The 24,637-nt window shown below is 45.4% G+C and overlaps 1 protein-coding gene across 1 annotated transcript; it reads right to left on the reverse strand.

Moving 5' to 3' along the window:
* Nucleotides 1-275: 275 nt before the first annotated feature.
* LOC142590353 (cytosolic Fe-S cluster assembly factor narfl) lies at nucleotides 276-24,507 on the reverse strand. Its single transcript, XM_075702411.1, has 11 exons — nucleotides 24,413-24,507; nucleotides 24,153-24,245; nucleotides 23,905-24,054; nucleotides 19,998-20,124; nucleotides 19,438-19,572; nucleotides 18,939-19,075; nucleotides 16,696-16,807; nucleotides 11,611-11,683; nucleotides 10,777-10,914; nucleotides 8,887-9,044; nucleotides 276-5,055 (listed from the first exon to the last, which is right to left on the reverse strand). Exons 1-11 carry the CDS (start codon nucleotides 24,476-24,478, stop codon nucleotides 4,799-4,801), a joined length of 1,446 nt encoding a protein of 481 aa, XP_075558526.1. The 5' UTR covers nucleotides 24,479-24,507; the 3' UTR covers nucleotides 276-4,798.
* Nucleotides 24,508-24,637: the final 130 nt, after the last annotated feature.

Here is a 24,637-nt window from a genome sequence, read left to right on the forward strand (position 1 = left end):
AAAAAAAAAAGAAAAGGGGCATCACTTGTTTTCGCAAGCTAGTTTTGGTTTTTGGTTTCAGTACCACGAAGGTGGATGCATCATGATGCAATGTTTCGCTCCGTTTCAGCAAGGCAATTGCCGATACTGCCAAATGCGGCACAGCCAGAACAGAAAGTGTGCAAGCCTATTGTTAATGTTTTCGTGAGAATCACTGTATCTAGCATAACTGCTACACAACATCGGCAAATTATGCCGTGTAATGACGTCACAATGATCTTGGTAACGCTGGGGCCTGTTTGTACAGACCAACTTTAATACCGAAATAAGATATGCCTTTGCACTTGCTAAGCGTCATCCCTCTAATGCAACAGACACCAAAGGTAGAATTTCTAAGATTTCGAAAATATAGTATGCATCAGCATTTCGGAGGAAATGCAAAGTACAGCGGTGAGCAATGTGACAGGGAAAGCCTCATTTTAGACTCAAGGAGCCCACAGTGACTCTAGACCAGATGCAGGATACTTCCACAATGCCAAAACTTCAACTTGAAATGGCAGATATATTTGCACATCATGCTCACACTTATACAGCATACTTCTGTTAATTCGACTCGGGTTAATTTGATTTTTTGGCTGATTCGATCCCGGCCGAAGATCCCAGCCGGTGCCCATGCATTTCTATGGGCCCAAACTTTCATTATTTCGATCCTAAAATGGGCCTTTGCCAGCTATTTCGAACTTGACCAGTCAGCCCGCATGGGCCTTAGGGCCTTATCATAGTGACCCCGACAGCAACGCCTTTAGTGGCAGCATGTGCTTCGGTGGAGATTATGGGTCAGTGAATGCGTTGAACACAAGTATAATCTCTCGTTGAAAACACCTATTTTTGACCAGCCCTAGTAAGATTTTCAAGCAATAAATGTAGCTCACAATGTTTGATTACAGTAGTTACCCATTTCTAATGAGTGCCTCTTCTTTTTTTTAAAGAAAATTGGTTCATAAATTGCTTGCTCAGTGCAATCAGACATAAAACTAAAGCTGCTATGAGGTGAATGGGGCCCCACTCATAATTGCCGGGGGCTTTAATGCCCTGCATCAGGAGTGGGGATATCACCGCACCAATGCAAAGGGTAGAGAGCTATGGCAGCCGGCCTTGGACCACAACCTGACTCTAATCACTGATCCCTCTTTTTCTACCAGAATCGGCAATACATGCTCCAGAGACACCACTAAGGACCTCACCTTTGTGGCCAACTTGGGGTCAGTAACCTGGCACAACCTTAACGAAAGTCTCTGTAGTGATCACTAAATTCTCGCCACTTTGATGGAAGTACAGAGCAGGCCCCCAAGGGAATTCAAATTCACGGATTGGGACCTTTTCTGCAAAATCAGGGAGCAGGCTGCTGAGGACTGCCAGTCACCGGAATCTTTCGACCACTGGGTAGCACAACTCAGAGCATGTGGCTGCTGTGGCTGTGGCCACCAAGTTCCTAGTTACTGATCTTAAGGTTGACAGGATGGACAACCGTCTAGCGCAACTGCTCGTAGCTAAAGATGCCTTTCTAGTCAGGTGGAAAGGACAAAAGCTCAACCGTAGGCTCCGCAAAAAGATTGCCGAGCTGAATCACGAGATTGAGGAACACTGTCAGACGGTCTCTAGGCAACAGTGGGACGAGGTTTGTAGCTCGGTTGCATCTCAATTGGAACTTGCTCAAGCACCTGCTCAATGAATCAAACTCGACAAAATGCTCCGTGTGGACAAACTGGAAGACTCGGACCACGAAATACTTGCGCAAAAATATGTGCCGGTTGATCTCTCATGCGACGCTGACTATCCTCCTTACGAGGGTACGCATGCGGAGCCTCTAGATGAATCTTTCAGCACGGCTGAAGTGAGGGAGGCCCCTCATGGGACTGAATGGCCGCTAGACCCTGTGCCCAGGTGGGATCTCTAATAAGCTCCTTCGTAATCTGGACGATGCTTCCATACAAACTCTCATGGACGAGATTATCAGGGTGTGGGAACAGGGTGCCGTCCTGGAAGCGTGGAAACTGGCATCAGTCATTCTTATCCCGAAACTGGGGCGGCCCCTGGGTCTGTTTAATCTCACGCCCACATTGCTTACATCCTGTATAGGCAAGGTTGCTAAACACGTCATTAACACCCGCAGTTCTAAACACATTGAAGAACACAGTCTCTTTCCGTACAACATGATTGGCTTCCGGCCGGCACTTTCGACCTAGGACATCATGAAGTTGATCAAACATCAGATTATTGACGTTCACACGAGAGATGTCAAGGCACTCCTGAAACTTGACCTGGAGAAAGCCTTTTACAATCTCTTGCACATACATATTCTCAAATCCATCTCGTTTTGGCTTGGGGCATAGATTCCATGCATTCATCAGCTCCTTCCTCAAAAACAGAAGGGCCACGATTAAGATAGGAGATCTCGAATCAGAACCCCTCGTACTTGGCTCCAAAGGTACTCCACAAGGTTTGGTGGTCTCATCACTTTTATTCAACATTGCTCTCTGTGGGCTTTCCAAGAGGCTCTCGCAAGTCGAGGGCATACATCATACCCTTTACGCTGACATCACCGTCTGGTGCACGGGCGACAGCAAGGGTAGAGAAGAGGAGGCACTCCAACAAGCTGTGGATTACACCGAGGCTTTCCTTAGTGGAACCAGACTCCGACCCTCTCCGAGCAAGTCGGAACTTTTGCTGTACAGACCCAAGAGAAGGGGTGTCGAACCTAAAGGCTGGGTCTCCCTCTCGGACGTCAATATAAAGCTTCACGCCAGCTCTGGTTATCTGATCCTTTGGGAAGAGGTCATCAGAGTTCTTAGCATGCTTATAGAGGCTAATGGCACTAATTTGCAGACCGTCAACAAGATCACAGCTAAAACAGAAAGCATGGTTCGGCTCATCACTAGAGTCTCCAACTCTCGAGGTGGCCTCAGGGAGGGCAATTTACTAAGGTTGTTCCACGCTTCTTGAATGAGCCACATTACCTATGTTGCTGCCATGCACTGCTGGCAGAGTCATGAAAAGGCTAAGCTCAATCTCCCGATCTGCAAGAGCATCAGGAGAGTGCTAGGGGTCCCTTCGCGTACTAGCACAGACCGGCTCATGCAACTGTGTATTGACAACAAGTTGGAAGAGGTAATCGAGGCACAGCGTACGGCTCAGGTGGCCAGGCTCTCCTCCTCGGCCGCGGGCAGGAGCACCCTAGCCGCCCTAGGGTGTAGTCCAGCTCTACAAGTGGAACGCAAACATAATCTCAATAACGAGAAAAGGGCTTACATTACAGTCTCTCCTTTTCCCTGCAACATGCGCCCGCAGCACAATGCGGGGACGCAGAGGGCCAAGGGTGAAGCCCTGAAGCCCTGCTCAAAGACGTCCGTGCAAGCCCGGAATCTGCATGCTTCGTAGCCGCGGCGCAGTATGGTCAATCGGCCAACTTCTCGGCTGTTAAGATTGATCACACAGGTTCTGTTCTCCACTCTACCACGAACGCCACTCCTGCCAAGACTGAGCAGGTAGCTATCGCCCTCGCTCTCCTTGACGATTCTAAGCAACATATCTACACAGACTCATGAGCAGCGCGGTCAGGGCCTTTGCATTCAGATCGGTATCAGCTGAAGTAACTCACATTTTAGGTCGTAGGAATATCTCTCCTCACACAATCACCTGGTTTCTGGCTCACCTCAGATCACATCTGGCCCCCAAGGCCAACCTGAATGAGATTGCCCACGTCCGAGCGCGCAAACTAACTCGTCCCGCTGGGCAGCCTGGGGGATCTTCGGACTCCAATCTAGTGGTCTTTAGGGACATTCTCCTCACTTTTAATGAGATCATCAAACATTATAGTTGCGGAGGAGGGTCTTCCCCCTTCTTCATGAGAAGCTCTCTAGAGCACAGGCACCTACCGTCCGCACGCTTCATACCAGGTCGTACCCTAGTCTTTATTCCCACAGCAATTTCATAGAAGGCCTTGCTTGATCCAACACGCCCAGAGTGTGGTGCCACTTGTACATTAGATCACATGCTCTGGCAGTGCCCCTCATTACAGGGTCCTCAACGCATGACTGAAGAGCAATGGAGCTCCGTGCTCAGGGGCTCAGACCTGACACATCAACTTGGGGCCGTTCAGAGGGCCCACGACACGGCGGTGAGGCTCGACCTACCCGTCCCGACGTGGGAGCAGCCCGCTGCTCTACCGCCTTGAGCGGTAGCATACCTCAGGACCTAATTCAAGTTCTCTGTCTGTCTGTCTGTCTTCTCAACGTTCGTATGCTTTGCTGCATACCATGGGTGTATTGCGCTAAAGCTGACTTTCAATAATCATGTGGCTAAGCTGAGTTTAGAAAATCGGCTGCCATTACACAACAATTCTTGTTAAAGAAATTGGGTGCACATTAGATTTTTACTTTGTTTGAAAGCTTTAATGTCATTTCTCTGTTAGTTTTCTACTTTGGACACATAAAAAGGAGCGGGTGTTTTATTCAGGGGCGTGTTAGCATCAGCCAAATACTGCCAAATGAATCAGCAGTGTGTTTTGCCGTTTTTCTGCATCTTGTTTAATTCCACCAGCCGTCAGGGTCTAATTAACGGAAGCCGACTGTAATTGTTATTTGAAGATTAATTAATTGTTCCCTCTCATTTAGCTCACAAGTGTATATCCTATAACACACTTAGACTCCAACAAGTACTGCCTTAAGAAGAAAGTTCGCCTCATAATCAGTCTCACATGATGTTCACACACGACACACTCGATCACACCCATGCCGCCACACAGAGAACGACAGCGTCGTCACCACCGAATGTTGAGTGCACTTGTCGTCTTCTCCAGGGCACGATAAGTAGTTCTCAACAGCGCTGGATCACCACTACTGCAAATTCCGTCGAGTGGGTCCTCAAGGCCGAGCCAGTCTTGGTACACGTCCAGCATGGCCCTGTTGATGCCAGGTGGCTGACACTGGACCGCGTTGTAAGCGTCTTCGACACGCCTCAACAGAGCCTTCGAGTCACCATCATCTGGTCGCAACTGTGCTCCACCGTTGAGGCACCCTGCGTGCATGAAATGGTTGAAATGGACTCCACCATAACTGACATCTCGTGGGGTCACTCGGCTTTCTCACATCCCTTGATGTCCGTCTCGCCTGCACAGCTCTCGCATCCAACATTCTGCTTTCCCGCATGATATACACGCAATGGTGAGAGCACAACCTACTGAACTCCAGACCTGCACAGATCAACCTACTGAACTCCAGACCTGCACAGATCTCTTTTGCCCAGCAGGCCTGGTCTAGTTCAATTGTTTTGCTGGCAGGGACAGAACATACAGGCAGAGTAGCACTAGTTACTGTTCGCACTGTTCGCTGTCGTCTGCTTCTGCGATCTGTTCCAATGCTCATGCTGCCATTTCAGCAGGCACAAAGTGCTTGTATTGGGGGTAAATGAATAAATTCATGAATATAAAAAGAAAACGAAATTGGCAAATGTTTTGCATTAGAATAGTGAAATTAGAGGAAGAGGGGCGGTTCAAGAAAGATAAAAAATGAGCACAGATGACAGATGCAATGCTGGATGGCATAACTTTCCCTTTCCTAGCCTTCATAAAAGACTGAAAAAATTGTTATAAAAGATTCATAGAGAAACTAGCTTTCTTGAGTTGATTACAGATAGCCTAATGTCACAGATGACATTAGGATTTACTACTGTGTGCCGTAATGAAAGGGAGAGGGTCTGGTAAAAGCTTTCACAAGTAATTCCTGCGCCTGATGTGTACAAGAGATTGATCGAGTCTGTTTCAAGGAAAGGTGGGCATAGTTTTTTTAAGTATTGTTTGAGTTCTAGGCAAGTTGAAAGCTTGCAAAAGCAATCCCAGTGCTTTAAACCGTGCTGCACTGCAGGCCTTCGACAGAATGATTACCACTCATTTTAACTCTTAAAAGTTGCCTGTGAGTATGTCACGAGTTCAAAAAGAGAATTCATACAGCTTCATTGCGTATGTATCTTTCACACCACTGTTATGCTGCTGCCTTACCACACAGAAAAGCTAGCTTTGCAGTTTCAAAAGAGTTCGTGACAATAACTCTTTACAAACTACAAAGCTAGCTTTCCTGCGTGGTAAGGTCGCAGCATAACGGTGGTGCAAAAGACACGTACGCAGTGAAGCTGTATGCGTAATTCTCTTTTTGAACTTGTGAACACACTCACGGGCAACTTTTAAGAGTTAAAATGAGCGGTAATCGTTCTGTCGTCGAACATTATGGTGGTTTCCAGTTTCTAAAAATCACAGAAGTGAACTTTACTATGTAAACAATGAAACTGTTGTGAACTCTATAAACATGACTTAATGTGCAAGATCTGTACAGCTTGTTACTGCATGAAAAAGGCAATACGAGCGGCTATTTAACTCTATCTCAGGGAGAAGCGGTCTACATGCACCAACATTTTTCATTTTCGGACAGTAAACATTGAGAGCCGAGTGACCGATCAAAGCCTTGTGACATCACTGCCACTGTGCTTGCAAAAATCATCAACCATTCAAGCAGCTCGTTACAACACAACAGCCACCATTCTAATTGCAACGCTAACCCAGTCAACCACAGAGTAGCAGACGAACAGGTCATAAAAGCAAGACCAACGGCCAACAGGTGAATGAGAGTGGGCGCAAGCGGCTCCCATAGAAGCCAGATATCTGTGCAGGTCCGGAGTTCCAGTAGGTCGTGGGTGGGACTTGGTGTCGCAGTTACTTATGCAGCCATGACAAGAGATTGGGTGAGTGTTCCGATGCCAGCACCACCTCACAGCGTGGATAATTCAGGCATGAAAGGAACCTGCTTCCTCCTCATCTGTGAGACGGAGGTGCAGGTGGACCACACAGTAAGTCCACGTGCACTGCTATCTCTCAGCTTCTTAAGTCATTTGACTGCAAGTCATGGGACTGCACCCATGAATGACTTAGGCTTCAGTTTACGTTCATTACGGCCAAACATTCACTAGTAACCTTGGGCAGTGAGTTGAACTCTCTCGTTTTCTCAGCGTGTTTCACTGAGGAACTATTCCTTGTACATATATTGGCTAGCTGGAATTTTGAATAATAAAGAGCAATAAATCAGTTTGTTGGATTGAAAAAAAAAAACAAAGAACGAGAAATAAAACAATATTTTTGCTCGGTACAAAACATAGCTGAATCATTATTTATTATTTCGTTTCAGAGTGAAGCCGAAATATTTTTGATCGGTTTTCGGTTTGAGGGGAAAGTCGGCAAATCCGAAACAACCAACTTCAGGCAACATCAGAATTAGCGCCTGTATTTCAGGCAAAGACAGTGCGAGCGATTGCCGATAGAGCGCTACACTAACCTAAGCCTGTCACTCAGTGCACTAGCAGATCGGCATTGTAGCAAAGCCCAGGGCTTGCGTGCTGAAGAGCTAGTCGTTTTGCTTTCTACAGTTACAGCGCTTTGTTACCAAAGCTTTCTCGTTCGTGTTAAGTTAGTTTTATTGGAATGGCGGTCTCACGTTTCAGCGAGTACACTTGATGACATGCTGCTTCTGAGATCATGCTCCGTGCCTTGACTCAAAGCACTGAGCATAATCTCAGAATTGATAATTTACTAATTGCGAAAAAGAAATACTCTGTTTATCATTACTTTGCTCTGAAAATTTTTGCGTGCGAACCAAACCCATTATGAACCGTTACGGATCATTTTTTAAGTTTCTGAGCAGAACTAGAACGGAACGTGTTTCAGTGGAATGAAGCAAAAAAAGAACGAAGAACATTTTGTTCCGACCCCCTGTAATAAGTACCGTTCTTGGGTTTGCACTACAGTGTTCTGATTTACTATTTTTACCAAGAGCACTTCGCACCCCATAACAAAATTTTTGATAATAAAGATGCATTGCTGCCACGTTTATTTTATACACTACCATCAGTGCATGTCTAATACACTCATAGAGTAATGAACATTATTGCTGTATATTATTAATATTACTATTAGTATATTGTTAAACATGGTGTCTGCATATGGCGTTTAGTCTACTGAGTAAAGTTCATTTCCTTATCACCGAGTGACATAAAACTTAGGGCGAGTTGATGACTTTGATTCACGTCCTTACCAAGCTAAACATCAGACCAGGGGCTAGGCTAGAAATGTCATCATCAGCGACAGGCTGTAAAGAAAAATTGTCCCTGCTCGGCAAGGCGTTGAACTTTGGTCCACCTTGTGGCAGATGAGCGTTCTTCCATCAAGCTACATCCTCAGCTCGTAATGTGCCACGCAAATTGGCAGTGTTAGCTGTGATGGCACATGTTATAGTAAATGAAAAGGCAATGGTGACTACATTCCACAAAAATATGTGTTGACATAAACTGGAGCATAAGCAGCTAGCAAGTGCTAATTAGGAAAACATTACCTTTGCAGCGGCCCTGTGGAATTTTACATCAAGAGCAAAAAAGAAGAAATGACGAGATCAATGTTGAAATGGTAAAAAAGTAATGTTAGCATAGGTTAAATGTTAATAAAATTGTTAAATAAAAATGGCAATAAATTATGCTCGTTGAACATCAAGAAAGGAGGCAGAAGCAACAAAAATCAAGAAAATGAAGCCCTTCCATTTAGAAGTAGATTACAAAGAATTGTTGAAAAAAGTTTGAATGTTTAATCAAGCAATTCACTACTACAGAGCAAAGAGTAACAACAGATATAAAGTTGACAGGTAAGTTATCAGTTCACAGCTATTTGCTGTGTGGATTCAGCAGTTTCCAAAGAATTCAATGGAACTGTCATTGCATGGGTACATCAGCAATGAATAAAACACCATTTTAATGAAGCTTGCATTACTTTCAAATGAACCAAAGCAAGAAGGTTAATGGACATCTGGGGCTCACCGGCAGGACAGGCCATGATTTCGATGAAGTGGTACGGGCACTTTGCCCGCTTCATCTTCTGCACCACATTCTGGATGTTGCGGAAACCATTGGCGATGGCAAAGCGCAACACAGTCTCCCCACCAACCTCCAGGGTCACTTCTCGGAAGTCCTGGTTCCTGCGGTGGTTTGCACCAATCAGAATGTGCCAATGAGTGACCCCACTCAGGGTGCCTCAATAATGATACCACCATTTGAGTACGCATCAGTACTACTGTCTGCTGCTGCTGTTTCACCATAATCAGCACAATTTGTTTCCAATGCAGGACAAGAGACTGTGGCAAGGATCTCCAACTACCTATGTCTTGTGTCAGCTGACACCATCCTACGCTTGCAAGTTTCCTAATTTCATCGCACCACCTAGTTTTGCGCCAACCCTGACTGCGCTTCCCCTCTCTTGGCACCCACTGTAACCACCGGTTATCTGCCTTATGCATTAAATGGCCAACCCAACTCCATATCATCCTCTTAATTCCAAATGCAGTATCAATACACCCCGGTTTGCTCTATAATCCACACAGCTGTCTTCCTTTCTCTTAACATTACACCTGAGACTTTTTGTTGAACCACTCATTGCGATTTCCCTTAGCTTCTTCTCGAACTTCTGTGTTAACCTCCAAGTTTCTGCCACATAGATTAGTAGTGGTAGAACGCAATGATCCTACACTTTTCAAGAACAATGTTGAGCTGCTGGTAAGATGCAAGGATCTGGTTGATAAACCACGAGAAAACAAGTCATCTTTCATTGTCGAGTTTGCAACGAACACTTTCTCAACAAAGAAGCCGTTGCCTACACTATTCGATCAACAATTTCCGGCGAGTAGGATGCAGAGCTTCGTCTTGCTTTTATAGTTCGTCGCAATGTTTGTGAAATTTACGACAGTTCATTATGCTGCAGGCTGGAGAAAGTGACGCCACGTGCCAGATGTGGTGGGAGTAGCAGAACCGTGCTGTGCGACCTTTCGACCCCACGAAAATTCACCCAGACACGCTGTAAGTGAGAGGAAGAAATTGCCGATCGATGTTGAGCTATGCGGTTACCATCAACACCGGCATGGCATGTACTGCATGTGCAACAATGCTTTATTGCTTACTCCACACCAACGTTGCTTCCCACTGCCTTGCCATACTCCTCACATTTAGTGCCATCCTGTGCTCAGCCTGAAAACCTCAGCACCGACACTGCTGCCATTTATAGAGATTCCGTGAAACCACTGCTCGCTGGAACCGATACAGTCTCCTCGCAGTACAACATGCAGTGTTACTGAAAACGTTCCTGCTTGACATTTGGCAGCGTCACTGTGAAAGACGCACAATATTGCGCATATACTGCAGTACAGGGCAATAATCAATATAACAAAATAATGGATATAACGAAGTAATTTCAGCTTCCCCTTCAACTTCATTATAACGAGGTGTGAGCGTAGTACGAATGCAATATTTATTTATGTCATTATGCCGAAAAAAGCATGTTAGCTTGACCTGCGCTCGCTCTTTTTGCCAATGATAACAAATTTAATACAAGCAGTCACTTCAAATGCTCAAGCACACAATGCAGGATACAATGCAACTTGATTGTGCAACATTTTAACTATAGTAAAACAGTAGAAGCAATCACTACTGACCCTACTGGTGATATAAAACTGACAGAAGCAGTGAAGAAATGTGAAATACGAAAAAAAAAAGAAAACACATACACACACAACACATCTCCGAAAGCTTTTGCGCAGATGACACCACTGCATGCCATCATGCAGGTGACATAAATCAACCAACAACTGGACATTGCTGCACCAAATATAGGGTTAAGCATCACGTAACACTGCTGTGGCAGGGACCCTGTTTCATCACCTGAGGGTCTTGAAGGCAACCTCTTCAGGCCTGCTGTGAAAGAGTAGCCTTGCTGCCTCCACAAAGACGTACTCGCAGTAGCCACCGGATCCAGATCCTGGGTGCCTATAGGGACGGCCGCCAACTTCACAACGGAACCTGCAGGGCATTGCAAAGATTAACAAGGCTGACACCAAACCTCCACCTGAGGACATAAGCATTACTCAGCACAGTGACTCAGTTCCTATGCTATTCAACTGCTCTTGAACGTGATGCCGCAGGTTTCGATTCCCCAGCCATTCTGGCTGCATTCTAATGAGGGCAGAATGTACCATACTTACAGTGCACCATGGCAATCAAAATTAATTTGGGGCACGCCACAGTGGCCTCTCTCATAGCACCTGCCTTGTTCTGAACGTAAAATGCAGTGGATCAATTGTCAACCTTAGGTAAACGACGCCAGAAATGGGCTCCACGTTGAAAAAAGTTATGTCTGAGCATGGCGCCTGCACTCACCATGATGCGAGGCTACGAGATGCCACATGTGCATGTGCCTGGGTAGTTAGGCATGTGCAGATGTGGTGCACTGCTGTGCAATCACAGCACGATAAAATGCTACGATGCGATTCGCTGAAACGCTCCAACGTCTACCTGTATGAACAACACACAGGCACTGTGCTGAGAACACAACAGCTGCTGCCATAGAACATTTTCTTCACTCCCAAGATATCCAAAATTTCTGAGCTAGTTCCCACAATCTCTAGGCGCCGGCTTTAGAACCCCGACTGGTGTACAAGTGAAGAAGATACTGCGTAGCAACAATCGGCTCCTCACAAGCAGCGATGCTTCACTCACAGCGAATCTGATGCAGCCGAGGGAAATTCACCAAAAGACCTTCCTTCTTTCACCAGCATGGATTCAACTTCAACTGAAAAACAAAACAAAAAGGACACTTGCTGACACTTTGAACAAATGAGCCCTTCCCTAAAATTATTACAGTAAAATCTTGTAAGTACATAGTTGGCAGGGAAGGTGGATCAGGTACGCACTAAGTGATGCACTAATTAACTGATAATGACAGATAAGCAGCTATAGCCTTACTGGCCAAAGAAATGTGTTAGTTCTCGCTCAAACACACATGCACACAAGTCTCATTTGTGAGCAGGCAGCAAAAAATCTGATTTTCACTTGCTGCCGCGGCGGCCTTGCGGTGACGGTGGCATTCTCAAACTCGGCAAGGCCACGAGCCAGTTTATCCATCAAATTTGACTTCTCCGCGAACGTGCTCATGACGTTCAATGCACTAGCCACGTTGAATACGGAAGGGCTATTATCTATGTCGTCATCCATGACAACGACGTGGAAGCGCTAGAAGTTATGGCAGCAGGAAACATGTCATGGCTACCATGTTTTGACGTCACTATCAGTGGCGACTGCAGCCCAGGAAAGGTCCGTGCGCCGTAATTTCACTATCTATAGTCTGCACGCACGACATTTCGCTGATTCCACCCCTGTACGTACCGAAAAATGAAGTAAGTACTACATACTAACCGAGTGGAATGCGTTAAGCGACTACAGCTTAAGCGTTCAGCCAATACATTAGATTCAATGGCAACAGGACGAGGGATTCATCGTGACTATATTTAAACCGGAATTACTTATTAAGCGGGTACGTGTTGACCAGGTTTTACTGTACATAAATACAAGCAGAGTCCAATTGCTCCATTTGAAAAAAAATATGACACATGACAAAAATTTCAGTGGTGATTTAGCAGTAAATGCAAGAGAAATGCATTGGCATTATGTCGCACCTCTTTCAGGTCTAGGATCCATGATTTAAACTGTGTTCACCACATTGCACAGTGTTGTTCAGGCGCTCACTCGAGACACATCCTGCCCCTTACAGGAATGAAGCGCAATTGACGGTGGTCGGAAGCAGACCATGTTATATATATATATATAAAACTCGAACTAAGCTTCCGGCAGGACTATTTTCGGAGCTGCCATTACATAATACCTTGTGTCATGTCGTCGGCCTCCTCCCTTATTTTCCTGAATTTGTCCCATTGACAATTTTGAGCTGTCTACCCTTGTTCTTGTGCGGTCCTGCCCTTACCATTATTTCTAGTATATTGTGATCGCTCCCAAAGTCGTGTTGCATATTTGTCTACTGCATGTCCCCTATGTTCTTGGTGAATGTTAAATCTGGCGCAGTATTTGCGCAAACGGTGGTACCTATTTTCGCGAGATGGGTTGGTCACGAGGGTCAGGCCTTGCTATTGCACGTCTAGCCAGAGGTTCCTACCTTTTTGAGTTGGCCATTAAGGCCATTTTAATGGCCGTGTGTTGGCCATTAAAGTCGCCTTCGATCACTACCGCTCGGTTGTCTGCTATGGCTAGGGTTTTTCTAAAGAGCGTTCAAAATTTATAGTGTCTGCATTTTGGACTGCTGTAAATATTTAACACAAAGAGACTGTCCTTCGTTTTCCGAGTGGGTATCAGTTCTAGGAGCATATGATCAATCGACTTAACCTCCGTGTCATGTTGCACGACCGTGGCATTCTGCTTTACCAACGTCGTTAGCGCCTTCGTCTCCCCTTTGGCAATACCAAGGACCTGTATCCCGACAATTTTGCAAGACCGTGCGTTTTCTGCATCATTATAATATCCGGGCTTTCTTTACCTTTAAGGTGCTGTTGCAGAATGTATCATTTTGGATTGTATCCTCTACAATTCCATTGCCAAATCGTGTATCCATTTCATCAGTCCATGGCGGAGTTACAGGTTTTCTAATCCCTCGGCGGGTACCGGGATCCTAGTGTCTTAACCGGTCCCCCCTACTTGTTTGCGGTCCCCATATTGCTAGTTTGGCTTCGAAGTCAGCCATCATTTGTTGCACCTGCTGTAGTACCGCCTTTTCTAGCACCTCTATCTTTGCCTCAAGTGCAATAACTTGGAAACTGCATTAAAGAAATTGGACCATATAAGCACCAACTAACAAGAGGCATTTCACATAAATATGCACCGACATGCTCAGTTCACTACCCCTCTGCAGTGCATTTTTAATGTTCTCCATCAAGAACCTATGAATGATATAAACTGGGAATGCAAAATGAGGTTGTACTAGTACGTCATTCCTACATAATGTATGGAATGTCTAGAAATTATACTGCAAACCACAAGAATAAATTTATGACCTATTACAGCAGACTTTTGTTAATCCAACTCCGGTTAATTTGATCCTGAACAAAGGTCCCAGCCAGCACCCATGAATTTCTATGGGCCCAAACTTTTGTTATTTCTATCTTAAAATTGACCTTGGCTGGGTAATTAAAACTTGACCATTCAGCCCTATGGTGCCCCCAATAGCCATCCTCTCAGGGGCAGCGTCTGTCTCGGCGGTCCTTAGGGGACAGTGAATGAGTTGTAGATAAGTCGCCTCCTGTTGGAAATGCCTAGCTTCGGCCTGCCCTAGGAAGCTTTTCAAACAACCATAACTCACAATTACCAGACTCTAACGAGCACAATTTTCTTTTTCATGAAAACTGGGCCGCAAATTGCCTGCGCAGTGCAATCGAATACGAAGCCAAAACCGCCTTCGTGACGTATGTTTTACCGCATGACGCAGATGCACTGCGGCGAAACTAGCAACAATGTACCGGGCGGCAAAGCTGACTTTTGGAAACTGGCCAACCTTGTGGAGCACATGCCCTTGACAATTTTTATTCTGGAAAAATCGGGTACGCGTTACATTTCTACTTTGTTTACTAAATTTAATGTCATTTATACGTTAATTTTCTACTTTGGACACATATGTGGTGGGCCTACGTTTGAATCGGGGGGCTTGTTTGAATCGGACAAACACTGCCAAATAAATCGGCAACATGTTTTGGCGTTCAACTCTATAGATTTCGTCAGTCCTGCCAGGATCGAATTAACGGAAGTCGACTCTAACAATAAGGCTAATTTACAGTCCTTTAGTGACCTGTGCTTAAAGTGCTATTTCAAATTGTACAGAAAAGAAAAATCAAATCTGACAACTAAAGAAAGCAAATCCTTTGCAGATGCGTGCCAATATGAAGAACTCGCACACCAAGGAGAGCGAAGCTGTCTAAGCGAGTTCTCACGCTCTTTGGAAGTACTAAGCGTCTGTTTGCTGGCTCACAGCCTTGCTTGAATGCAGCAGCAGTTGTGCTCGAGAACAGTCATGGCTGGCTGTTCCTAGTGGTGGCTCTTACAGAGGCTGGCTGCACTGCAGCACCATGGCATCAGCCTTCACTGCCGCGCAGCCACACAAACTTCTATCTGACCTACAACATGGAGCCAGTACAAGGAAACGTGACGAAAAAAATTATAGATTGCTGGATAAATTAAAACATGCTCCTAAGCTGTCGTCTATTTGAATCAGACTCGTAACACAAAAAATGTAATTGATTACATTTACAGCTGCTTCATTCAAAAATGTAATTGATTATGGCGACCAATTACAGGCTCCAGTAATGTAACTGGGGAATTACTAAAATGTAACCGATAAGACTTATGTTACTTTCATCCCAACCTTGATAAACATCGCACGAATACAGTAAACGGCCTGGCTCTTTCCAACCTCGATAAACATTGCATGAATACAGTAAATGGCCTGGCTCTTTCAGTGTGCCCTCTTCAGACATTCACAAGTCATTCACCTTCACTAACAATTGTGTTTCGAAACTTTCATCACTAATCTTATTTTGTTTTCTTGTGAATGCATCAGCAGCAATGCTGGAACTCACTTGCTGGAGGGAAGGACAGCGGGGTAACGTACAGACGTCTTGCACACAAGAGCGTGGCTACTCAATGCCGCAATGCTCGCATTTGGCTCCTCTATGAAGCTCGGCACTTCACTGTTGCTAAGGTTCAGAGAAGGCACTCCCAGTAGCACAAATGAAAAGCTGAAAAAAATCGTCCATAGCTGACTTCCTGGCATCGATGTCTGAAGTGGCCATCGTTATCAAGCCATAGCAGAGCCTTTTTAATTTGTTGCCCAACATCTGGTAGAGCATTGGGATGAAACAAGTACTGAGCGTCTGGGTTTGCCTCTCTGAATATGAAGATCCGTCAGGCATGATGTCATCCATGAGGCCTCGTACAACCGCAGGCATTATATAGTGTAGGTCCTGCCAATGCTACGATATGCAAAGCCTAGAAGTGCACTTCTCCACACACCTTCTTCGACGCATCCAAGATGGTGGACCTCAAGCTAGATTTCTAATTTAAGTTTCAATCTGAGGGTCAGTGACATCATTCTTGCCACCATCCATTCCCTCTACTGCCTAAGGTTTCAAAATGCCTTTCTCAGTTTTAACAGCGCTGCTAGCAGGGACGTGGCCATCTTGGTTAGGGAATGTTAGCGCTGTGGGAAAGCCTGCTTACAAGCTTTTGCACATTGTCTAGTCAAGTGCTCAAAGCTGCGTCGCCTGTTACAGCTTCCTCTCCAATAAAGTAACTGGTTACACATACTAACTGGTTACACAAAAAATTTAATGAATTACAGCGAGCATTACTGAGTAAAATGTAACCAATCAACACAAGACTATTAACATTTTAATTGATTACAAGCAACTAATTACAACATAATAAATTATGTACAAGACTGAATTTACTGAGATATATGCAAGGTGACTTCTGTATTAAAATTTATTATTACCATTTAAAGCAAATTCAGAACTCCGACACGCACTGCGTTGCATTTACACTTGCTGTTGACCACAGTGTCACACAGTGGCCTTCACTGCTACATGAAAACCACTGAGGACGTTAACAGCTTTACTGTGAAAATATGAGACCATTTTAAGCTATTAAGCTGTGACATGGTCTCTGCTGCACTGAACGTCTACATGCAGTTCCCATAAAAACGAAAAAGCAGGAAAGTCAAGGCAATGTGCAAAGAGCATGGCGTACCAGATGTGATGACACAGTCCACATCTCTGGTGTTGTATATTTCGTCGTAGAAGTCTGTTCGTGATGCTTCTAGCTTCTTGTCATAGCAGGGCATCACACTGACATGGTAAATCTGGCCATGGAAAACAAAAAGCAAAGCATGTTTGAAGGCTATTTGCATGCTAATAGTTGTGACATTTAAATGTTTTCCATTACCATTAAAGTTAAACCTCGATATAACAAAGTAGGCGAAATTTGCAATTAGTTTCGTTATACCAAAATTTCGTTGTATTGAAATTCGACCTTTTATGCAAATAGGTATAGTCACTGATCGAGAGAGAGAGAGAGGGGGGGGCGGGAGGAAGGAAAGGCAGGGAGGCTTTTCTTACATGGGAAGGGGCCGCAGAATTTTCCAAATTATCGGACAATCGAAAAAAGCAAATTTGAATGAGACAAACAATTCATTTTGATGAATTTGGGAGTCGGCGATGAAGGATGCGTTTTCATGCCATGTTGACGACATCTTCACACAGGCGTTACGAATTAAGCGAAGCCGGCCCCGCTTTCGCATGCACTCCGCCCCCGGAACTGACAGCATCGCCCACACTGGGACGACGCTATCATGAAAAGCGCCGGCAGCGGGGAGCGAATGCTTCGTCTGCCTCTAGCTGCAAGTGGTCACTGAAACTTGAGACTATGCAACCTTCAATACTAAACGTGCGGGAAGACAGCTTACACGATGCCACGCCGTCTCGGCACGCCCACTTTTTACACACGCAGCAGATTACCTCTAAAGCAGGGTGCACAGCTGCACATGCGCTTCCAGCCATGCGCAGCCACAACCGAGACGCGCGCCAGAAATCGAGGCATGCACCAACTTGCCCCCGCCCCCGCGTGTGCTTGAACGCGTTATTGCGAGTTGGCTCACCTCCCCCTCCTTCCCTTTGCTTGCGCGGGGAGGTGGCACTCGTGCGTGAAGCTGTTGTCTTTTTTCCTCACCCTCGCACCTAAAGCACAAAGTGCACAGAGCGTGACAGGATCTTATTGCACTTGGACTTTATACGGAACATCACCCGGCTTCACTTGGCGGTCACTCTTGTCGTGCTGCGCGCTATTTGAGAGATGCGTTTGCAAGCGGCCGCTTGTGATTCAATCACTGGACCATCTGCGTCTGCGGAATTTTCCATTTATTGTCTCGGCATTCCTTCGAAGCAAAATTTCGTTATATTGAAATTGCATGCACACACACTTCGTTATATTGAGGTTCTAGTTACATGGTGTTCTATGTACAAGAGGTTATAAAAAGTTAAATACTTCGTTATATTGAAGTTCGCTATATCGACGTTTAACTGTACTAATATTTTAAGCCAGGACACTAGGACTGTGGCACATAACGCTGCCATGTGGACATGAGAAGCGCGGACAGGCGTCAACAAGCTGAAGAAATTTAAGCTCATTATTAATAAGGCAAGCATGCACACACTAAACACACGTTGCAACTTCAGATAGTGACAGTGACAATCGTCAAATTGAAACATACAGTTTAAACAGGCCGCCAGTTTTTTTCTGTTTTATGGGCCATTCTAGGTGAAGCCCATGGTGAGCAGTAATTTTGGAACTTACTACAAGCATTGTGTAGAATTTGATGGGATAAGCTTGTCTTTCTAGGAATGCCTGCAACATTCGAGACATAAGAATGGCACACTTTAGTGAGGGAGTCCAGATTAATTTTGACCAGCTGGAGTTATTCATTGCATTTTGCCCCCTTTGAAATGTGGCTGCCATGGCAATGAGTGAACCCACGACCCCGAGCTCAGCAGTACAATGCTATAGCCACTAAGCTACCATGGTAGGTTACCGCTGGGTAACGAACTTGCGCCTCGGCGGCAAAGTGAAGTCAGGAGCCAGACTCTAACCACTGAGTGATCGTATAGCTTTTGGTGTTTGCAGGTTTGTGCGAACTTTTGTGCCCCACGCAGGCTCCCGAGAGTGGTGCCAGTGCATGTATTTTGGAGGCCACAACCGGTTACGCTATACGGATCAAATATTATGCGTGTATTGCAAGGACTTTCTAAAGAGTCAGCGGTATGCATTGTGAAATTTCACTGTTCCTACAGTAAATGACTTCAGAACTGAAGGAATCACTGATGTCGACAGTTATTTTCGCCCGCATTGAAGGTGACAGCAGTTCCACCGTTTCCTTGTGTTGTCACTCTCTAAGGGCCATTTACAAGATGCTTGACCCGAACGTTCGGTAAACTCACCTGGTCAGGCTTTTTGCCCAGCCTACCGGCCAGAAACTTCTTGACCAACGACCCCATGACCTGCTGTGGCGAACGAGCTCGGCTGATGTGCGGCAGCAATACGTCACCATGAGTCTTCTCCGCATAACAGACGAATCCTGGACAAATGATACAGTTGCTTTAAAATGCAGCACAGTAGTGAACCCCTATCTCTACCAAACTTTACTAAGAATCAATGAAAACGCAACTCTTTTGTTGTTTCGTGTTTCAGCAAGGCCCGGTCCGCAAACCAAGTTATTAAGTACGGCAGAAGAAACTGCCACAATCTCAAAATCAGTTGTGCTGCTCTTTTCGGGGAAGTGATTTATTGATTGATTAAGTTTATTGTCTGAAAGCAACACTGGTGCAATGAGAAAGACCGTGGTTAATTCAGACTAATTTCAACTGTCTGGAGTTCTAGAATTAGCGCACCCCTAATCGAAGTACACAGGTATTCGTATTCACCTTCTGGTATCCTTACCTGGGCATGATGATGCCAAAAGCGGGAGGGCAGTTCGATCGCTGTCCCTCCGCGCCCACCGCTCGAGGAAGTCTCGCAGCACCTCGATGAGGGCAAACTCCCGGCCAAACGTCGAGTCCAAAACATAGTGGGCCCCTACAGTACCATGCAAACAACTTCAGTGCTCCGTGACATTGCTTCGTTAGGATCGCAGCTGTCACAAAGCACAGAAATCAGCGAAAGTGGCACGAAAAACAGATTAACAGAATTGAAGCTGCCACAGCTGCTGATCCAAGCCGCAACTTCACTTTTGGCAGCAGAAAAACACAGTCACTGTGGCACTAACAAGCTGTATAACACTCCATTATATTAAAGCCAGTGCTATCCACATTTACCAGTGGACGCCTGTCACGGATTTAAGTAGACAGCCTTGGCTGCTTGTTGCTGCTGGCTTTATGCACCTTTTTTTTCATGTTATTCTCAAAGCTTGTGTGCTGTAGGAATAATGAACATGATAACATTCAACAGAATAGGCCTGGCTGGCCATGATAAAGGAGACAAAAGCAGCTGGCGAGACCCACCCAATGTCTTGAAAAAGCCAGTCAGCCTTGCTGAAGCATCCTCGTAGCTGACGCCATACTTCCCAGCGAATGAGGCGGCCACCTGAGGGGCTACGGTGATGACGATGAGCTTGCGTTTTTCTTCAGGCTGTAAGACACAGATTATGCTTATTGCTCATGCCATTGAATGGCAGCATGCGCTGCACTGCAACTACAACGAGATGTCATGTGAATTTAGCACATGGCTGCTACATAGAATACTAGAATTTGAAGGCTGCTAAACAAACTATCTATATGTGCACAACTACGTGCCACGAACAAGCCATAACCTGTTTGTGAGGACATTTATGATGCAAGACATATAGCTACACTAGTGGTCCTCACGGCATCCAGTGGTAGTTAGCATTGCTTATGGTGCAGCCAATAGTGACTATAGTCCGTGATATCTAAAAATGACGAGTCATTCCACTCTGCAAAGGTGGATGACCAGCGAAGCTGTTTAGCACACGACACAGAGGTGAAATAGAATTTTTAACAAAGGTGCGAACATATTTATTGTCCTGATCGGTGGCCATCGTGACGATAGGTATGCACACACATTCTCGTACCACCTCCGTTATTAAATGAACCAGTCATTGAAGACAATGAATGGCTCATTACCCCCTTAAGCAATGGTTCATACCACTGTAAATAAAAAGAAATTTAATGCGGCCTCCCAATTACGACGACAGAAGAGAAATGAAATTCTACGCTGGAATGATGAGCAGCAACGGAGCCAGCTGTGGAAGACGATGACGATCCTCGAGCCATAGCTGCTGACGACAGTTGTTGATGATGACAATAGTTTCCTCTTGCCAATGAATCGCTCATACCTCCTTAAGCAATGAGCGGCAACGGAGCCAGCTGTGCAAAGACACGACAACAACGAACACGCGAGCCGTGGCACGAGCGCATTCGCATGGTTGAGCCGAGGGGTGTCAACAAGCTAGTTCGCAGGTTGTTTTTGGATGACGGAAATGCCCTAGCCTTGTAGAGCTTCGCTGTAATATCCATAACGTCCCAGGTACTGTAAGAAAAGCCAGGTTAGTTTTACAAGCGAAACTTGTCTATGTTTAGACTGAATGTTCGTGTCTGTTTGCAAAAATCCAATGGCTCATACCCCTGTAAGCAAGCAAAAAATGCAATGGCTCATACACCTGTAAAGCAGAGGCTACAAGACTTTAAGATGGACGTTTCATGTTACATTCATGTTTAAATGCTTCTCACTTTAGTGTTGCACTCAGGTGAACGTACCCACTACTATAAGACTTAAGTGTGTAGATTTGACATTTACAAGCGACATGTGTGACATCGACATGACCGAACCCCTTGCAATATACCGCAGTGATCACAAGGCTACTCTGCTCACTTGCAGAAAATTGACTGGTAAGTTTCCGCTGTTTAATAAATATGTGTTTCACTGCCAACAAAGCAAGGACAGTGGCCGATTACATTCATGTTTCAACGCTTCTCGCTTCGGTGTTGCAGTCAGGTGAACGTACCCACTACTATAAGACGTAAGTGTGTAGATTTGACATTTGCAAATGACATGTGTGACATCGAGATGACCGAACCCCTTGCAATATACCGCAGTGATCACAAGGCTACTCTGCTCACTTGCAGAAAATTGACTGGTAAGTTTCCGCTGTTTATAAACATGTGTTTCACTGCCAACAAAGCAAGGACAGTGGCCTATTACATTCATGTTTGAACACTTCTTGCTTTAGTGTTGCACTCAGATGAACGTACCCACTACCAGGCATGTACCCAGGGGGGCCCGGGCCGCCCCTGAAATTAAATGGCATAACCCCCTCACGCCCCTGCCACCACTCCTCACACACATTCCTAAAGCACCGCCAAATCTATCTTGAGACTTGACAGCTATTCGGTGGTCAACATTTTGCTGCCTTTTTCACTCCTTTTGGATGGCAGCAGTTATCGGCATCTCCTCAGATGTGAAGGCCAGTTTTCTCATCGATTCGGTGCCCGCGTAATTAACTCGAGATGGGTTTAGTCGTCAGCATCTATTGCAATGGTCCCACACATCGCTGTTGCTTTGTTAGTTAAACTTTCTTTGTTTAGGCTGATCCAGGGACCAGGAAAGGGATTCAGTTCGCAGACAGCTGATCTGTATGCTTGTGAAACAAGTTGCGGCCACAGAAAACGCCAGTCGTGTTTAACTTTTCCTTTTGCTTCATTATTTCCTCGAGCGACGGCTCGCCACAGCGCTGGCAGATCCTCAGAACCACATACACGTGATATGGGTTAGATAAGGTGGAAAATAAAATCATGCAAAAGAGCATCCATGATCAAATCCGGCAATAACCATTAAACCCATAAGCAATATGAATGTCACCCGTTACCTCGTCCGATTTTTCCTAATCAAATGGCACTTTTCATGCAAAATTGGCACTTGGAAACAAGAGTCACAAGGAGTTGAGAAATTAAGCGATCTACTAAGGGAGAGAGCCGAGGCAACAGCGAAACAGGAAGCAAAAGCGAAAATTAATAAATATAACTGTTGTTTGCGAAAATATTTATGGATCAACATCTTTTTATTTAAAAAGGAAGTAGAGAAAACACTGCCGGAAGTGTGTTTTGAATGACGCCTTTACAGTTATCAGTCAAGCCGCCGGAGGTAGCGTCTCTGATGTGCATATGAAGGTGCTTTTCTAACCTTCCGCAGTGGGCGCTGTATGTCTAGAACCGCAGCATCCTCCGTTTGCAAACGAAACGGGACATCGAGATGACCGAGCCGTTTGCAGTATACCACAGCGATCACCAAAGCTACTCTGCTTACTCTAAAAAAAATGACCAGCAAGTTTCCGCTGTTCCAATAAACATGAGTTTCACTGCCAACAAAGCAAGAACAGTGGCCGATTACGTTCATGTTTGAACGCTTCTCGCTTCGGTGTTGCACTCAGGTGAACATACCCACTACTATAAGACGTAAGTGTGTAGCTTTGACATTTTCGAGCGACATGTGTGATATCGAGATGACCGAACCCCTTGCAGTATACAGCAGCGATCACAAGGCTACTCTGCTCACTTGCAAAAAATCTATTGGTGAAGTTTCCGATGCTCACTAAACGTGTTTCAGTGACAATTTGTCTTCATTGATGTCACCAGTATCCATACAATGCACATCTCGTTAATCCCAAGGGCACATTCAAGTAAACATAAAGCTGATGACAAAGGGGACGGTTAGGTATACAAAGCGTCAAGCTTCGCTTAATTATCATCCATCTTCACAGAGTGGAAGGGGCGACGATTTTTTCTTTGTCCGAGTACACTATAATAGCTTACAAGCTAAAACTCTGCAATACATGTGCTGCCATGGCCACTATGTGTCGTTCAATAACCAGTGTAGCCACACTTCAGACCTCAAGATATTGGGATGCACATATTACACGCCTTTAATTACTTGAGCTCACAGAAATTTACAACATGGTATATTTGATCACGCTGAGTAGTTATGGCTGTGAATTGACTGCACTTGTTGAAAGTTTTTTTAATTTTGCCAAGAGAACTTGCTGTTTAGCTAGTTGGAACCTGATACAACAAAAACAGTGCCAACTTATAACGAAACAAGGAGGAAGGTCTTTGTCCTCAGATCATTCGATAGGCGAGTAAATGAGCTCGAAAGTGCATCGTAAAACGCTTCCGCTTCTTTGAACTTTTAGAAATAACAGTGGTATCATGTCACAACTTCCTGGATAACGCGCATGCTATCATGCAAAACAGTCAGCTTCAAGTTTTAGGCAATCCTGATGAGCTATGCTCGTAGCATAGATGCTCACAGCCTATTTCTTCTCTGCATTTCTAGTGTTCTGATTTTGTGACTTCAGCAACGACAACAGACAGACAAGTCTGCACGAAGCGTACTTACCAGTTCCGCGTTTTCCTTGAGCACGCTGTAAAGCTGCTCGGCGCTCTGCTGGGTGATCAGCACGGTTTCCGCCGAAGTCACGCACCCACTGCACGCCAGGCAGTCCGTGAGCGTTATCTGCGCCTTCTCCAGCTTGGAAGTCTGCCCGGACTGCGCGATCGAACACCAGCACGGCGATCACTCGATCCGCTTTCCTTTTGCGCATTTCTTATACACAATTAACTTCGAAAAATGCGCTCTTCTCTCACCTCGTCAACTTGGAGGTAAGAGCCATCGTCGCCGATTTTGATAGACCCAAGTTTTCCGGGACGTCTCTCTACCGTCACCGGCTTGATGCATTCCTGAAAAAAAAGTATGCGAAGAGTTGCGAAGACGGCATTATTTGGGGGAACGCGAGCGTGCGCGCTTTGCGTGTTTCCGCGTGTCGTAATCGCAGCACTCTAGTTACGCTTGCTTCGTCCTGGCGTTGGAGACTTCATAATTGTATTCCGCATGCGGTGACACTTACCTGAGAGGGTCCGATAAAGTCATTTAAATCTGTAATTCGCAACACGCCGCTAAAGCCGTCTGCCATTCCTTCGACCTGCGATTGAACTAAACAAACGACGCTGGCTAATCGGAAAAATAGGAAAAGTTAACTGCGGTATCGGGCCGCGAGGGGCCAATCAACTTGTAAGTTTGCATTCGCTGCGATACCGCTGTTGTTTCTAGGAGGCAGACGAAACGCGTGAAA

Source organism: Dermacentor variabilis, chromosome 8, assembly GCF_050947875.1.
Source record: "Dermacentor variabilis isolate Ectoservices chromosome 8, ASM5094787v1, whole genome shotgun sequence".
Taxonomy (NCBI): Eukaryota; Metazoa; Arthropoda; class Arachnida; order Ixodida; family Ixodidae; genus Dermacentor; species Dermacentor variabilis.

Excerpts from the sequence above, each read along its gene's own strand:
- LOC142590353 (XM_075702411.1), bottom strand. The coding sequence starts at position 24,478 with ATGGCAGACGGCTTTAGCGGCGTGTTGCGAATTACAGATTTAAATGAC. Across the intron at positions 24,055-24,152 it reads CTTACCTCCAAGTTGACGAG|TCCGGGCAGACTTCCAAGCT; the intron begins GTGAGAGAAGAG and ends TCGATCGCGCAG. Across the intron at positions 11,684-16,695 it reads GGACTGTGTCATCACATCTG|TTGAAGTTGAATCCATGCTG; the intron begins GTACGCCATGCT and ends TTTGTTTTTCAG.